At 37.7% G+C, this 17,112-nt stretch overlaps 2 protein-coding genes across 3 annotated transcripts in view; one reads left to right on the top strand and one right to left on the bottom strand.

Annotated features, from left to right (window-relative positions):
* Window positions 1–492: 492 nt before the first annotated feature.
* The window catches only part of cyfip1 (cytoplasmic FMR1 interacting protein 1), a 42,871-nt gene continuing 26,251 nt past the window's right edge, over window positions 493–17,112 (bottom strand). For both annotated transcript variants that reach the window (XM_081380079.1, XM_081380080.1), the window contains exons 22-31: window positions 16,685–16,884; window positions 15,241–15,328; window positions 9,213–9,356; window positions 8,523–8,613; window positions 6,878–7,008; window positions 3,752–3,824; window positions 3,544–3,638; window positions 1,969–2,207; window positions 1,745–1,892; window positions 493–1,650 (exon numbers count right to left, since the gene is read on the bottom strand). In XM_081380079.1, coding sequence (XP_081236205.1) covers window positions 1,486–1,650; window positions 1,745–1,892; window positions 1,969–2,207; window positions 3,544–3,638; window positions 3,752–3,824; window positions 6,878–7,008; window positions 8,523–8,613; window positions 9,213–9,356; window positions 15,241–15,328; window positions 16,685–16,884 — 1,374 coding nt within the window. In that variant the 3' untranslated portion in view covers window positions 493–1,485. The remainder of the gene's footprint in view (window positions 1,651–1,744; window positions 1,893–1,968; window positions 2,208–3,543; window positions 3,639–3,751; window positions 3,825–6,877; window positions 7,009–8,522; window positions 8,614–9,212; window positions 9,357–15,240; window positions 15,329–16,684; window positions 16,885–17,112) is intronic.
* On the top strand, window positions 10,794–14,443 carry fndc9 (fibronectin type III domain containing 9). The gene is made up of 2 exons (XM_081380178.1): window positions 10,794–10,879; window positions 13,586–14,443. Exon 2 carries the CDS (start codon window positions 13,683–13,685, stop codon window positions 14,346–14,348), a length of 666 nt encoding a protein of 221 aa, XP_081236304.1. The 5' UTR covers window positions 10,794–10,879; window positions 13,586–13,682; the 3' UTR covers window positions 14,349–14,443.

Consider the following 17,112-nt stretch of genomic DNA (forward strand, 5'->3'; position numbering starts at 1 on the left):
AAGTTGGTTTCATTTGTCATTTTGTACATATGCAAGCTGTAATATTACATCTATATTGTTTGTATGCATGTATCGGATGCGTTTGGGTGAGATAATTAACCCACTAGCGATGCACTTCAGTTTACCAGTGTTAATTGTTCAGCTTGAGCTCATTCAAGTATCTGAAATGTTAATATCTTGTTATTTATCTCATGTTTTTGTCAGTAAAAGATTAACATTACACACAGCTACCTTCGGATTATGAATAGTATCAACCCGATCAACTCGTCTGGGGGAGACCCCACTGTCCTGCAAAATGTATAATTTACTTCAAATCTATTTCAACACTCATCTTGAAGATTTTGATTATCTGGTTCATGGCCTCTGGCAGAGACTATTATATAGTGCCCCTCCCTCCCTCTTAATTTTTGGAGTCAACAATGACAATTTGTATTTTTCTGAACTAGTCCTTTAACCCACTTACCTTTTTTTTGTAAAGAAAGAGCCAGGGAAATCAAGTTTGATACATATTTATTGAATTAAAATCTGATTACGTAATTCAAATACTAAAAGGCACGTTTATTGAGAGTAAAAACTTGGTTACGCTTAAAGGGATATTCACCCAAAAATTTAAATTGTCATCATTTACTTCATCATTACCCTCATGTTATTCCAAACCTGTACGAGTTTCTTTATTCTGTTGAACACAAAGGAAGATATTTGAACAATACGGATAAACAAACAGTTGACGGTATCCATTGACTTCCATAGTAGAAAAAATACTTATGGAAGCCAATGGCTCCCATCAACTGTTGGTTTACCCATATTCTTCAAAATATCATCTTTTGTGTTCAACAGAAGAGAGAAACTCGTACAGGTTTGGAATAACATGAGTGAGTAAATGATGACAATGTTCATTTTTGGGTGGACTATCCCTTTAAAGTTTTATTCAGGATAATAGAAGAAAAAAAAACCTTGCATGCAATCATTCAACAACACCACATAGAAAATATACCACGGGTCTCTCACCACAGCAAAAGCTTAAATAATCAGTCGATAAAACCCACTTGGCCATTTTCCAACCCTTTCCCACTGCTTTCCCCAAGTACAAAACATGAAAATGAGTAGTGCTGTGCTATCATTAACATATAAAAGAGAAGTCATTTATCTATAATAAGGCACGAGTGTGTATACAAAACAAATCAACCTGAAATACACTAAGTAAAACTGTTTGTCTACATCATCTTAAAACACATTAGCCTCGTTTACCAAAGCCTGAGACGTGCAAAACCAATAATGGTACAATTGATTGGTGCATACCAAATCTCTCGGCTAATCGCAAGGCAACTTACTGGCTCTGTGAACACTGCAGGCTGGCATGAGAAAGGCTTCCTTAAGAAGAATGTGACAGTGAAACTGGTCCTAAACTTGAGGATAAACTTGTTGCTAAATATGTTTCCCTCTACCATCTCTTCCACTCCTAATTGGTGCAAATGTACGGCAATCTCAGTTACTGGCCAATGACTGATGGATCGGAGGCTGAAAGCAACGGACATGTTCTACTGGCATGTTCTCTCCGTCCCCAGACTTCAGGTACTTGTTCAAAATGGCAAAGATTTCGTCATTCAAAATCTGGAACTTGCGAATTCGTTCACCCATTTTCTTTAGTGGCTAAAGTAGGAGGGAAACAAATGGATTAGTTGGTGTCTTGATTGCAGACAGAAGTTACATGAAAAATACACCAAACTCATTTCGAAAAACTCACCACACTCTTAATAATCTCGTCTTTGCCGTCATGTTTCTGCACCTTCAGGAGATGGTAGCTGAAGTCCAGGATATCAAAGCGTCTGTGCTGACCGAGTAATGTGATAATCATGCAACCGGCCCAGTTCAGACCATCTCCAAAACATTGCCTGCAAGAGGATCGAAATCTTTTAAAAAGCTCAAAATCCTAATTTAGTAAAGAGCCGGTGATCAGTTTCCACTCACTCAACGGTGAACTCGTGAGCTCCCACCGGGATGCAGTACACAAACTGCATGGCGCTCCACAACCTGTGAAACTCTACGCACTCGTCCACGTGCATCACGCCGTTGCTGGGCAATGGTCCGCGCCAGATCGGGTCGTCCAGATAACCACGGACGCGAGTCAGAATGACCTCGAACATGGAGAGACCGCAGCACAGGCGCTCTTTAGTCAGCAGGTCACCCTCACGGGCGATGGCAATTTGCTGATGAGAGATCGTAAAGGCTATGGATTAAAATCGGACCAGCATGGCTCACTTAAATCCGCATCAAGTCATTGCAGCTCCTGACTACAAAGACTTTACTACGAATTTAAAGTCAAATATAGCAGTAAACCACAAATATTTACTAATATTTATACATTTTGACCAGTAGGTGGCACTGTCACAACATTTAAGTGGTATTGTGACAATTCTGACAAGACTCATTTATGTTCAAATACAACATTTTTTGAGACACGGCCTGTTTGGCATGTCTTTGACAGGAACTATTAAAGTGGTCTGAGGTCAAACATCTTGAACTTATAAGTATTTGATTTATTTTTTTCACTTTCACAACTTCCTAAACATATAACCATGGAAGCAGATTTCTGCCACATAAGGGAAATAATTATGCTTTGCTAAATCATAATTATGACACAAGTTATAATTAAAAAAAAGTGACGTGGTAACCCATACTTGGAATTTGTCCTCTGTATTTAACCCATCCAAGTTAGTGCATACCCATTAGGAGCAGTGCGTAGTGAACACACACACACACAGTGGGCAGCCATTGGGGTTAGGTGCCGTGCTCAAGAGTATTGAGGGTGGAATAGAGCGCTGTTCATTCAATCTGTTCATTCAATCGAACCGGCAACCTTCGGGTTACAAGTCCGACTCGTTAACCATTAAGGTCATGACTGCTTTAAAAAAAAAAAAAATTGACAAAGTCGACATTATGAGATACTTAGTCATAATTATGATATATAAAGTTTTACTTATGAAATAAAAAGTCAAAATTAAGTCAAAACAAAATACATTTATTTATACACATTAAGTCAATTATGAGTGAATTTCAACTAAATGTCAAAATTGTTCGTCTCATAATTGTGTCAATTTCAATTTTTTTATCTAAAAAAAGCATGAGTTACCAAAACATTTTTTTTTTCTTATGTGGCAGAAATAGGTTTTGGACTTTGAAAAGACTTGGCACAGAAGCAGCATAAAAAGAAAGCAAGAGATCAGTTAATAATGCCCTAGTAGAAATATCAATTAATATAACGAAAAGTGAACGATAATAGCGGCGTTAGAAGGATAAAGTACTACTAATTTCCTCAATTAACCTTTAGCCAGAAATCACCATTTTTATTTTAAATGAATCAATTTGCCCATTACCACTGACACAACACAACAATCCGGAAGGCTCTGGGATGAGTTCAAAGCAGCAGTTAAGTGTGTAATTGGAGATGCTAATGACAATAAGTAGATGTGTGTGGCGTGCTGGAGGTGGTAAAGCAGCAGAGCACGACTAAAGCGGCTGTCGGTGCAGTGATGTTTCACCCACCTGAGGGGTTCCCAGACGCTCGATCAGAGGCACCAAATGCAGTGCTGTGTATTTGGCCTCCAAACGCTTCATCTTTGCATCCAGACGCTCCCCTTCTGCTCAAGTGTGGGATGTAGAGAGATTATTGGATATGTTTGAGGAACTTCTCACATGAAGCATGCTAAAAATATTGAATATCCTCGGGAAACATACATAAACATGAGCTTACCTTTAACGTGAACTCTTGGCAAGATGTTCTGGAAGGGCGCTGCATGCAACAAGTCACACACCTCCTCTTGAGACTACATGAAAGCAGAACTAATTTCAGAAACGATGGTTTTTAAAGCCCGAGTTAAATTCAAATAAGCAGTCTGAGACAAGCGTCCATTGCTGCTTTGACACGTACATGCATAAACATGTTTTGGTGCATTAATTTAGCTCTCAATATGACCAGGATAAATTCTGGTCATGTTGGTGAAGCACTGAAACCATTTATCACTGGATCAATGTTCATGGTTCTTTTAGTTTTGTTTTTTTGTAACACTTTACAATAATGTTCAATTCTTTAACGTTTCTAAATGCAATAGATATGAACTAACATTATTTATTCTTGATTAATGTTTTTTTTCTTAATTCTAGTTCTGTTCATAACACACAAACTAAAGAAAATCTGACTTGATTTATACAACTTGAAATGTTAAAAATGTAGTTTATGTAGAAATTAACCGAGAAACAGAAATCAAACATTAACCATAAACATGAATACATGCTGTAAAAGTACAGTTCATTAACATTTCATGTTAGCTATTGTAATGTTAATGTATATAACATATGTTCTATACATTGTTTTTATAATATTCAACTGAACAAAAGCTACTTTTAAGCAAACAAAGGCAAGCATGATGGAGTAACCATTAGTAAATGAGTGATACAAGCAAGAGAGATTTATATTTTATATAAATAATATTAGGCATTTAGATAAATATTCAATTTAGCTGTTCAAGAAATAATGAATATCCTCACAAAAAAAAAAGAAAAAAGCATGTCATGTCAAAAAGGTGTTAAAAGCATGTCCGATGAAGCCTTTTAGAAATCCTTGGCACAGATTTCTATGGTAACCAGGTTCCAGTAGATGGAGCCATGCAGTCACACCACTGACAAGAGCCGTTCAATTGAGGCTGTTGACATTTCAATGAAAATGCAGAGAATTACAGCCGACGGACCTGATTGGACTGATCTTGCCATCAGGCAGAGCAGGTAATTTCACACATGCATAGAGACTTTCTCCAGCAGATCTATATTTTAACAGACAGCCCTTGATTGTTGACACTATATAATTTGAAGATTAATTGTAGTGGAAGGCAGAATCTCTGCGTAACTTTCATAACTGTGAATAACGGTTGACAATTAAACAGCAGCTTATCACATCTGTGAAAAGCCTCTTGAGTGTCTGGGTGAACGGCATTCTCAACCGTGCTGGAGGGATGTTTCAGCCATTATACAGTCAAAACCCACAAACCCAACCAATTTCTTAACAGATCTAAAATGTTTTTTGTGTGTGTGTGTGTGTGTGTGTGTGTGTGTGTGTGTGTGTGTGTGTGTGTGTGTGTGTGTGTGTGTGTGTGTGTGTGTGTGTGTTTTCTAATTGAACCCTTTCAGATAAGCTTAATTATTGGTTTATTATTCTCATTAATTTTTGACAATGCAATGTAGAATCGAAAGGGCATACAAGGACAAAATATGTTATACTGCACTTAAAAGCCACTGAATTATTTCATAATTATTATTCACAGTGTTGGATCTCACATTACTGAAATATATCTAGGTGTTAAATTGGGACTTCAGGGAATTTATATTATGACAAAAAATATCACTATGTAGCACCTAAATATACAATTTATCTCATCCATGAATTAATTTTAACCAAAAGTTGGAGATGTCAACTACCCCAATAAACGAAAATATGTGGCTGAAGTCTAGATCGTTTGCTTGCTGACGATTCTGATAAAGAATAAAGAATAGCAGTCACAGCCGCAATCGTTCTCCTCTCTGCCATGTTTAAAGTTTGTCACACCCAACTCGGGAACTTGGGCATCAGAATTATCCCAGCGCTTCCCAGTGGTTAATATGACTCAAGAGACCATTCATGTCCAATCTTTAATTCCAATAGCACGTGAAGGCAGCATTGCTTCCCTATTTGTGCCCTAAAGGGGCTGAACTCATTAACCAATTACAAATCAACCCAAACACATTAAGAGCTGTGGACATTGAACAGACATTCAAAGTTTGCAAGCAACCAAATGGCCTGTCTTTGGGGGCACAAACGTTTCATTTCTAAAACATTTTAGAAATAAAAAAGGTGTCAAAAGTGTGTGATAATTCATCACTTTTGATTAAACTGAATCGTTACCATTCAGACTTTGCTGCTTATTTTCTGTTCTTTCAAAGTCGATGCTTATTTGCGATGCGACTATAACAGCAAGATCACATTAGTTGTGCTTTTAAAGTGACAGTGTTGCGTAACAGAAACAACAGCTCTATACAAAAAAGAAAAAACGGCACGCTCATGCAAGCAGTGAGCTGTAATAGACGTTTGATCAAATGTGCACTGCTTTCATGTAAAGTATGAAATAAACCATACTCTGTAAGACCATTATCTTATACCGAGCATTGTTATAGGGGCTGGTTATTCAAAACAAAAAGAAAAAGAGAAAGGTGAAGTTGATCTGCATCTTAAAAGGGTTGAACACTGACATGGGGAAATTTATAGTGCTGCCACATGCAACAAAACTGCAGATGTGTTCCCATGACAACAGTGTGTCCAAGTCAGACATTGTACACACTGAACAGGTGGCAGATTAAATGGAATTCACCTGTGCTGGGTATATATTCCTTTTCCTGTCATGGGTTTGTGAATAATTCAAGTAAAAATGTAGAGACTCATTCATGATTGAAGACTTTAGTGAAGCTGTGTCTCATGTGTCACTCATCTCAGCACAAAGAAGAGAATATAAAAGAAACCAAATCACAAAGGAAGATGCTAATTAGTTAGGCTCTCTACTTCTCACTCTTTACTGTAAGAAAAATATCAAAACCACATTATCAGTCTACTGAAAAAGATCTTTTTGGTGATGGAATGTGTGATAACTAACCCTTTGCATAGCTTATGTGCTGAAAGTGGTAAAAAAAATTACTAGATATTATTTGGGATGAAATGTCTTCTTTAAAGAAAAGATGATGGCAAAGTAGGACTAGTCATTTTCAAGACAGGGTTTAGTGATGTGGTGAGGACAGCTTTCTGTAGTATAGTGTGAGTGGCCAGAGATGAAGTTGTGACAGCAGAATGGTATCATACCAAGCTCTGTTCACTCAGAAGGCAGAAGAGCAACGCATTGCCAACTTCCCTCAGGTTCTGGAAGCACACGGTCTTCAGCTCAGCATACTCCACAATGTCTTTCAACTGGTGGTGAAAGAACTCCAGAATTCCTGCATCCAGAAGACAAAATCATGTATTATAGTAATGACAGCCTCGTTTTGTTTTAGGAAGAGTTGAAGTATCTTAAAAAGTATTCCCCTGGACCAGTTTATATTAATAGATCACAGAGCTGTCAAGGTTAATACGTTAACACGTGATCAATTCAAAATCTTTAATGCTTTAAAATGATTTAACACAACTAACACAAATAAATTACTCAAGCACGCCAAATTGCGAATTGCCACATTCTGTTTCTTCATTAAAAGTGTTGTGTTTATGGCCCTCAATGTCCAAATCCTTTAACGCGAGTATTGTAAAAAGCAGCCACGTGCTTGATATTAAAAAGAGTTATAAAGCTTGATGAGCTGTTCCTCAGGGGGCTTTCTGTGCGCGTGCTCTGAGACAGAGCAAAACACGGACAAGAAAAGTTTTGGCTACCTGCTTTGGGCATCAGATACGCGTCTAAACGGTTTAATACACACACAAAAAAGGCAAGTACTCTCGTAAACAAAGTTTACTGTTAATAAAAAAAGAAAAAGAAAAATCACACACTGCTCGACTAAATAACTTCAGAATCCGTGTAGGTCTGTATTTAACTCATGGAGTGAAGACAGAGCAGTGTTGTACATAAATTTGTTGAATAGAAAAATAAGCTGACCTTACATGTCAAAATAAGTTGTGCTATGTCTCAGTTTTGGAAATGACTAGAATTGTCCAATCTGAAAGTTTAATTTGCTGTATATAGAAAATTATGAACAAATTACGTGGTGTATGCTCAATTTCATGATATGTGTGCGATCAATCACGATTAAAAATGTGAATCTACTGGCAGCCCTAATATGTGTGTATGTTTGTGTCTATGTGTCTGTGCGTGTGCGTTCAATACTGATTTCTACATCCAAATTCTGTGGTTTCATCCCCATATATTTAATCTTAAAAATTTCAGAAGAGCCACAAGAATCTATAGTGACTGTTTTTAAGTTTACTTTCTTTCGTTATGCCAGTTCCTGCCAAGAATCCAAGAATAAGTATTAATCTTACAAGCAGAAGCTTTTAACTACATAAACAGACCATTTGCAATTTTTATACCCTCTGCTTTTCTCTCTCTCTCTCTACTCCACCCACTTCATTTTTTTTCTCCAGGCTGTCTGAAAGGCCACATAATCAGACACAGCCATGATTTCAGCATGGAGTGCACCCTCTCAGTATGGTCACCCAGAATGTAATAACAAACAAAGAGAGAGAGAGGGAAAGATGGCGAGAGGCAATTACCAAACCTTCTTGAATCAAGAGGAGTCTGACTACAGCTTAAAAAAATAAAAAAAAAACAGCATCTGCTGCGGAAGCTCTGCTTGCACCAATGTGTGAATGACACTGCAGACTACCAATCTGCCAAGCAGCACAGTTGGACTTATCAAAGCTTAATAATGTAGTGCTTGTCTTCTACTTGGTAATATTTACACAGGGTCAAAGTTCCTCTCTTGGGTCAGAAAATAAAAGGCTTGTTTAGGAATGTGATTTTCACCTGGCGAGCCATACTCGTGGCGAGGCAGACGGCATATCTTGGGCATCACTTCCATCAGGGTCTTCACATATTGCAGGATGGTGCCCTGAAGCTGCATCGGAAAGAACAAGACGACGATGTGATTTCAGCACAAATGTTTGCTAATATCAACACATCCTGAAAAAGACAATCTTTATCCTTTAAAGAAAGATTGGTGGTACAAAAAGTTTGCTCTAACAATGATCTGATTCAATTAAGATTCTTAATAAATGATGTGATGCATCATGAAATTAGTAATTTGGTATACACCGTATGATTGCATGCAATCCTTGGGAATCGAACCCATGAACTTGCTTGTTGCTAGCACCACACTCATTTCTTTTAGACCTGCTGTACAGACCAAATGAACTGTTTGCATCCTTGGATCATTTTCCTGTTATCACTGTAAAGCTGCTTTAAAACAATCTGTATTGTATAAAGTGCTATATAAATAAAGGTGACTTGATATGTTCGACAGTTTAAAACCCCTCAAATTAAGGCATCACTTCGTAGGCTCTAGTAGGAACGTGGGCGGACAAATACAAAATACAACATGCATTTCCTCTCACACATTTGAGAGCAGCAGATTAAAAAAATAGATAATGTCTAAGGTCTTGCAAAAGCCCTCAGATCTCCATACACAAACTTCATTTTGAATGCTCGTGCACATACCAGGCTTTTGACGACCTTTAACAGCTCTTCCATCACCACAGCAATTCCCTGGTATCCCAGAAGTCTGCAAATAGCCTTAATATGCGGAGGTCCCAGGAAGTTCCGGTAGAGGCTGTATATGCTACTGTATGCCAAATTCAAGGCCTGAATCATCATAAAAAAGAAAAGAGAGAGTTTATGTTGAGGCATAGTTTCATTTCATTGATGCTGAGGCACAGTTAGTTACAACTCTTTTTTTATGTCTATGTAAAACAAGTAATAGCAGAACAGTAACTAACAAAATTATTATATTATAGAGTTAATTACTTAGTTAATTATAGAGAAAAACAATCTGATTACTGTAGCTCATACCCAACAACACAGCTCAGAACCAGCTGTGGCTTTGAATATTCATCAAAAAGAAACAATGTAAACATTACCCCAGTGCTGTCAAACTAACAAAGGGTGTGTGTGTAAATATATATTTAAATCATGACAACTTTTGAAATAGTTTTAGCATGAGTATGGCAATGTTCTACTGCAATGTTTATTATTACAGCTGCTGCAGAGCAAGTATGGACTTGCTACTGCCAATAGATAAAATAGATAAAACTAAAAACAATAGTGTATGCTGTGAGCATGTAAGATATGCTGTTGCTGCATGAATAGACACAAATCCCAAAGAAGTAGATCTAGACAGGTGGAGGATTACAGGTGGAGGATTTAAGAGTAAATCTGACAGTGCAGTGCAGGATTAGCCAACAGCAAACACTGAACCAGACAATCTGAATAATAAGCAAGCAATCTCATTGGCTGCAGAATCAGCAGAGGCCAATAAGCTTTCTCCATATGTTAATGATGTGATTGCTTGTAGATTGCATGGTAAGGACTGGCTCATGACTGAACTATATATACACACAGTAAATATACACACACACAAATAAATCCCACACACTAAATGAATCTCATAATTTACTCAAAATTGGCTCTCAAGGACTAGACCTATTAAACTAAACATTCTTTACAACATGCCAATAATTTTTTTTGAGCTTCCTTTGTTTATTGGTGTCACGTTACTAAAATTAAAATAAACTGTAATAGTTTTTAAACAGCAAAAAAAAAAGATAATAATAATAATAATAATTGGAAAGAAACAAGTTCCTTCTGTTTCTCTAATTAGCAAACAGTACTTTTATGTTGACCTATTAAAGATTAATCATAAATGCATGAGCATGCATGTCCGTAGGTGTTGTGGCAGTGAGTCAGAGGAGACAGGTCACCAGTCTGAGGGAGTAATTGAAAGCACAGTGGGGGAGGAAAAACTCGGTGTTCCTCCAATAATTGAGGGAGAAAGGATGCGTAAGAGACAGAGGACAAGCAAGAGAGTTCACGCTCTCCCAGCTGTAATTCTGTTTAAAATGCAGTCTACGCAAAACATTGATGTGTCGTCTCCCCCCTCCCCACTGAACTCTCTCTCTGCTTTATGTGCCGTCTGCTGCTCTAATCAGAAAGAGGAGCTTTTCTGTGCAGCGGTGTGGATGTGAAGCCCTTTCTGAAGCAGACTTGAGCCATGCCAAACAGAAAGCTACGGGTCATACACTCTCACGCTTCAGGGGGATTCTGTCAGCAACAGCGAGACGACCTATGAAGTGTCTATGAAGTGACATAGACATAGACTATCTCTTACGGTAGGATTTTTGCTCCTTTACCTCTCAATTTCAGTTTTCCCAGACACACCTGTTTCTCTGTTAGATTTCCAAAGATTTTTTTTTAAAGTGTGGGTTACTTGTAAAGAATGGTAAAAGACCAATTTAAGTACTGTCTGAAAATACAGCTAAAGATCAATCTTTAGTAACTATGCAGATCTGAAACAGATTGAGAAGAGTGACAGGTGCATAGAGCGAGGGAATATACATTGTTTTCCTCAGACATGAGGGAATTGTCTGAGTGTTATTGACAGTGTGCTTCTGGAAGATCAAAATGATTAGTGTTCAAGCTTTCACACAGTGCTGATTGCCGAGTAATTACAGTGTGAATGTGTAGCATAAAGGTTCACCACTCATCCACACAAGTCCAATGTGGTGATTTATTGATTGAGTTTATGGGCTTCAAACAACTCAATCCATGAGCAGCAAGAGAAACAAAACACGGCAACTATAATGAACAAACTAATTCACATTTTAAGCCAAAGATAAATATCCTGAGCACTCTGTCTGCTCTCTAAGAGTTGAAGCAGGGGATTTTTGAAAAATAAAAATTTACAAATATAGAAATTCTTTTTTTTTATATAAAATAATCATGAATCAGTGATTGACCATGCATAATCAATGGCCGGTCTTAAAACAGTGGACACTAAATATATCGTTTATTTGTTAAACCATGACATTTATATAATTTTAACCTCAAAACTATATTTATTGTGCTGTAATGCCATTCAATTATAATGACTCGAGAGAATCCCTTAAGAACTTCTCTCTTGGCACGGGGATATATGGATGTTGCATCAATTGGAAATTCACTTAATCCTGCTTTAGATACCTTGACACATAGTTTTGGAGAGGGAAAAAAATTTGATACAATGTAATCAAGGCGGATAAAAAAAAATCTCTTGTACTCAACCTGGTGCTTTTTTCTCACTAGATAAATCTGCTTTAGCTAACACCATGCTAGTGCAGGACAATTGTACTTGAATGGAAGAGAAAACTGAAATGAAAAAAGACTATGGCCGCTTCTCAATACCAAGTACGCAGACTTCGGACTTGCATCCTTGGTAGTTCGGACTTGCCAATTTCGACACAGGAGAACGAACTCCCGAGGACGGAAGAACTCAAGTCTGGTAATTCTGCAAATGGAACAGCAGCATTCTTGATAGTGTCACTCAGCTCGCTCTGGCTGGTTATGTATATAGGCAACAATAAAACAAAATGTGTTATAAAGCACCACTCTGTCTCTTTTCATTCTCATTTAAAAAATCTTAAACATATTAATACCCACACAAATGTGGTTCAGTTCAGACAACGAGTAGCTACAATGATTATTTTCACACGAACTATAAAACACAACCCTGCCTTTTTTTGTTTTTATTTAAAAAAAATAGGAAACATTATAATATTGATCATTAAAACTGACATTTAACAAAAGGAGACAGGGTTGTGCAATTTTATTTTATTATACATGTAGCCTACACAGAATGAAAAGAATGTACATAAATATTTTAAACATATAAAATAAAAAGTCAAAACCCTTTTGTTAAATGTCAGTTTTAATGATCAATAATAGCCATTATAAAAGAATAAGTAGCCTAAAAGGTATAAGAAGCTATACAATAAGAAATAAAGCAAACGATTCAGTAAAACATAAGTCACCTCTCTAGTAGGCTACAACGTTAAAGTTAAATAGCCTAAATATATAAAGTTATGAAACTTCACTTTGGACTCAGACAAAAGATTTGCAAGGGAACAAATTATATCTCGAGACTAGACTATACAAGTTATAGACTATAGACTAGAGACATCAGAGCCAGCAGCAAACGTCAGAAGGACTAGCCGAGGAAGGGCTGTTCCAGGCAGGGTATATGAGCACTGAGCGCCCGGTGATCACCTGGATCTCACAACTTCGAAAACGTCGGATCAAATTTTAAAATAGGCGCTATCTTTATAAATAAACCACATATTTGAGCTTTAATCAACTACATTCTCGACTGAAAAATTCTTAAAACTACATTTCGTGACACAATAACAGCAGTATTTTTAAATTACGTGGGGTTTCTCCTCTGCTATTGACGCTTGCTGGTTGGTGCGAGATGCATTCTGGGATACCTGGCTGTCTCAAGTCCGCACAAGTCACCTCTCGATGCATCCTCGATAAAAGGGGCGGATCAAGAACACATCCGGGGATTTGAACTGGACTTGGCTAGATGTGAACTTTGATTTGGAACAGTACTTGGGCAGCGACTGATGACGTACAGTCTGTGATGAAGTACAGACAAGCATATTGAGAAACGGCCTCTAACCTTGTGTTACCTACTCCACCATTTTCAATGTTAATTATCACAATATGAAAGACAAATTAGACAGAAAAGAACAGAAAAAAAGATACAAATGTATTTACCACTGCAATTAGCTAAAACACGTTTATAGCAAAGCTGCAGGTTTTTTAATATATCCGTTCTCAACCATCAGTTACCATCAACGTTACTGATTAATTCCTTTTGACAAAGCCCTTCAATTTAAACACAATTTCAGTTCTGAAACCAACGATTGAAGTTTTAAAATTCTTTAGGGACATGTTTTATGCCAGATGCAAGCCCATTGGTAATTAATTAAGGCCTTTTTGTACCACATTCAAGGATAGAAATTATCTGAATGAATGTTTTTTGCCCTCTATTCTTTCAGATTCTTCAAAATCGTTGCATGTCGTCTTAAACCAGCTTTCATCATCAAACTGTGCGCTCATAAGTGACTGAGTCTTGACCTAAAAGACATACTCAACATGCCTATCACCATTCAGAACGTCACCGCCACCTCTGCCATTGTCAGCTGGCCGTCTTCTCCAGGCTGTGTGGATACGTTCTACAGCGTCATGTATCACCCTAACTGGAACAGCCTTCTGATGGGTTACACGCGCAAGAGTTTCCTGCGCGAGGACAGGGTTCCCGTGAGCCAGACGTCCACCAGTCTGGGCGACCTCAGTCCTCAGACCACATACATCCTCTGTGTCACCTGCCAGTCTGCCAATCCCACCAGAGAGCAGTGCCAGGTCTTTAGTACCCTAGATGAAGGCACTGAGCTCGGGGGGAGTGGCAGGGAGCTGGCGATGGGAGTCTGGCTGGCCAGCAGCATTCTCTTGCTAATCATTGCTGTGGCTCTGCTTTGGGGATGTCTCCACACCATGTGTCCAGCAAAGAGGGACCCAGGAAGAGGAAACCAGCCAGGTCCGAACCATCCACACCTGGCTCTGACCCCCATGGGTGGGAACATGGGAAGTGAAGGAAGAAAAAGTCTATATATGCCCAGTTGCGGGGAGGAGGACTCTCAGAACGCAACGGTGATCGAGAATCCTTTTCGAGTCGAGCATGGCAGAGAAACGGCAAACGAGCTGAGTCGTGAACTTCGAACACAAAGTAATAAACACAGATTTGGCCCCGAGTCAGAATAACTGGGGTGTCAAATGTGATATACTGACCCCCAAAATTCTAACTATTAGAACTTACACAGTGAGGACAATCAACAGGGTGGAAAGCATTTTGAGGAAATGAGGCTCAGACAATTGGGTTGGGCTGATCGGGTTAAATTAGCATTTAAATGTCAGATGAAACCATCATTAGCTAATCAACCAAGGAAACTGATGGGAGGCCCCATAGCTTACACTGTACTGGACTTTAAGGAGCACAAAGTATTGTTTTGGTATACCTTTCTAATAAGGTTAAATTTGTAAACACGAGTTAATGCATTCAGTATAAGAATTTATTAATCTAGGTTTATGTTAATTTTACCCCCATTATTTTTGTTGTTGTAATAATTTATAATAAAAAAAAATCCACCCACTTTTTAACACTTATAATAATAATCATATTTATTATAATTTTTATCATTATTCTTATTTGAAAGTTATAATTTTTAGGTTTAAAGTAATAGGATTTTCTAATAGACACAAAATAAAAATTCCAGTCATATCAGACACATATATATACATACATACATGCATACATACATACATACATACATACACATAAAACCAATCTCTCTCTCTTCTCTCTCTCTCTCTCTCTCTCTCTCTCTCTCTCTCTCTCTCTCTCTCTCTCTCTCTCTCTCTCTCTCTCTCTCTCTCTCTCTCTCGTTTTTGATTGTAACGTCTCTGAGTTGACAGTATGTTTGTGCATTCATTGATATCCTTTTCTGCTTGAAATGTACCTTGCCTACCTATCTATCTTGCTAAATAAAAAATATTTCCCTGTATGTTATTGTTTGTGAGAGGCATATTGTAACTGCATGTGAACAATGGAGATATAACTGATTTAGCTTTGATGTTTAAACTCGTTCAAACCCACCTTTGAGCCATATAGGTATTGTGGCTGGGCGTTGGGAGGCTTGTCTCTCTGAAACTCTTGAGAAAACGGCAGCACGGTGCGAACAAATCTAAAAGAGATAGGGGAAAAAAATTATTTGACCATTTTTGTATTACTCGTTTTGTCATGCAGTTATTGTCTTCTCTGTTCAATCAGGCTGCGCTCAGCATGTCCACTCTATCCCCATTCACAGTACCAATACATTGGGAAAAACTCATCACACAAGCTTTCAGAGGAAAATGTTTCTAAGGGAAAAAGACAAAAAAAAGGGCTACAAATGTCTGTTCTGGTTAAAGTAACTGTAGCTGTGTGTTTAATTTAACAGGAGCAGGCGAGAAGTGGCATCAGTGTGCTCTGTGTACCTTTTTGAATACTGAGCTGAAGCTAATTAGTTTCTGAAATCTTACAAAGATGTAACCATCCTCCAACCAGTTATGAACTGCACTGAGACAACAGCTGAACCCTTATGGTGTTAGTTCATTTTGATACGCCTACATTTATGATGAATTTGTCAGATATCCCCTGAAAGCCACAAAATGTTACAGCCACCTCAACCTGACAGTGTAAAGATGACTTTAGTCTTATTTTTATCCCACATTCAGCCTACCTGTACATCACGTCAGTACACTCCATCTTGAAGACCTCACAATTTAGTCATACAAATATTTCCCACCTCATTATGGATCCTTACAAAGCTGTTTCATTTTCTCTCTGCTGTCATATTTGATATTAGCGTCAGAGTGTACCTTGTAAAATTATCGTGTTCAACAATTATTTGACAATAAAACAGATGAGAAAAGAAAAAGTGATGGATATAACAGCAAAAGGTAGACAAACACTCAATTCACAGAAAAAAAGATTAAAAAGGTAATTGATTTGCCTCAAATTGCTGCAGATTACACACTTATGCTGAAAACAAAAATCTGTGTACAAGAGTGTCTCTCAAGTGTGGAAAAACACTTCTGAAACATAACAGTCCTTTCCTGGTTAAAATAAAACAGACATCCCAATGATATATATTTTAATTTTTTTAATTTAAGCACAGACTATCAATAACTAATGAAATAACTCAATTAACCATTCTCTAAAACTAAAGATACAAGCAATGCTCCATCTTAATTTAAGTGTCTTGGGCGTCTGTTTTTTTGACAAGTGATGAAAGAAATGTCAATTACTTCTGTTTAAATGGATGAATGAATACATTTTGCAACAGCTGAAGCCTGAAAGTCTACATAATTATAGCTGTTAAAATGCTATCCATTTATGACATTATACATTTAGATTATTGCACAACCATATCAGTAAGATTAGTAGAGCCTGCATGATTCTTTTTAGCATTTATATTTAATAATATATTTTACTAAAAAAAAAACTTATTTCTTATAATTTCGACATTTCGGGGGGTGAGGGTGATGGGCTGACCCACCTGTTCGTGGAGCCGTTGTAACAGTAGTTGGGCAAGAAGTCATAGTTGAGTTCCCAGAAGACATGGAGAGTGATTCTGCCATAGGGTGCGGATACGTTGTGGTTTGCCTCGCGAAACATGGTGTCGATACTGTCCAGTGTCAAATACTTGCTGAGGAGCTTGTGGGTCATCCGGTTAATATCCAGCAAACCCTCCAACTCCTGATCATAGACAAAGAGAGAAAGAGCGACTGAAAAAAAAAGTTTTGACACAATAATGATGTTTACACACAATGCATGTCTATATTATTCAAGCACGCGCAGACTTCTGACAACAATTTGTATGAAAACCAATAATGAGCCTTGGAACAATTTCATGGCATTTTAAAAAGCTGTGTCACAATCAGACATCCAATGTCTATACATTCATGCACACACGCATACAGGAAG

Source organism: Scardinius erythrophthalmus (assembly GCF_964197995.2).
Source record: "Scardinius erythrophthalmus genome assembly, chromosome: 12".
NCBI lineage: Eukaryota > Metazoa > Chordata > Actinopteri > Cypriniformes > Leuciscidae > Scardinius > Scardinius erythrophthalmus.

Bases quoted from the DNA above. Each gene is read 5' to 3' on its own strand.
- fndc9 (XM_081380178.1), top strand. From the start codon at position 13,683: ATGCCTATCACCATTCAGAACGTCACCGCCACCTCTGCCATTGTCAGC.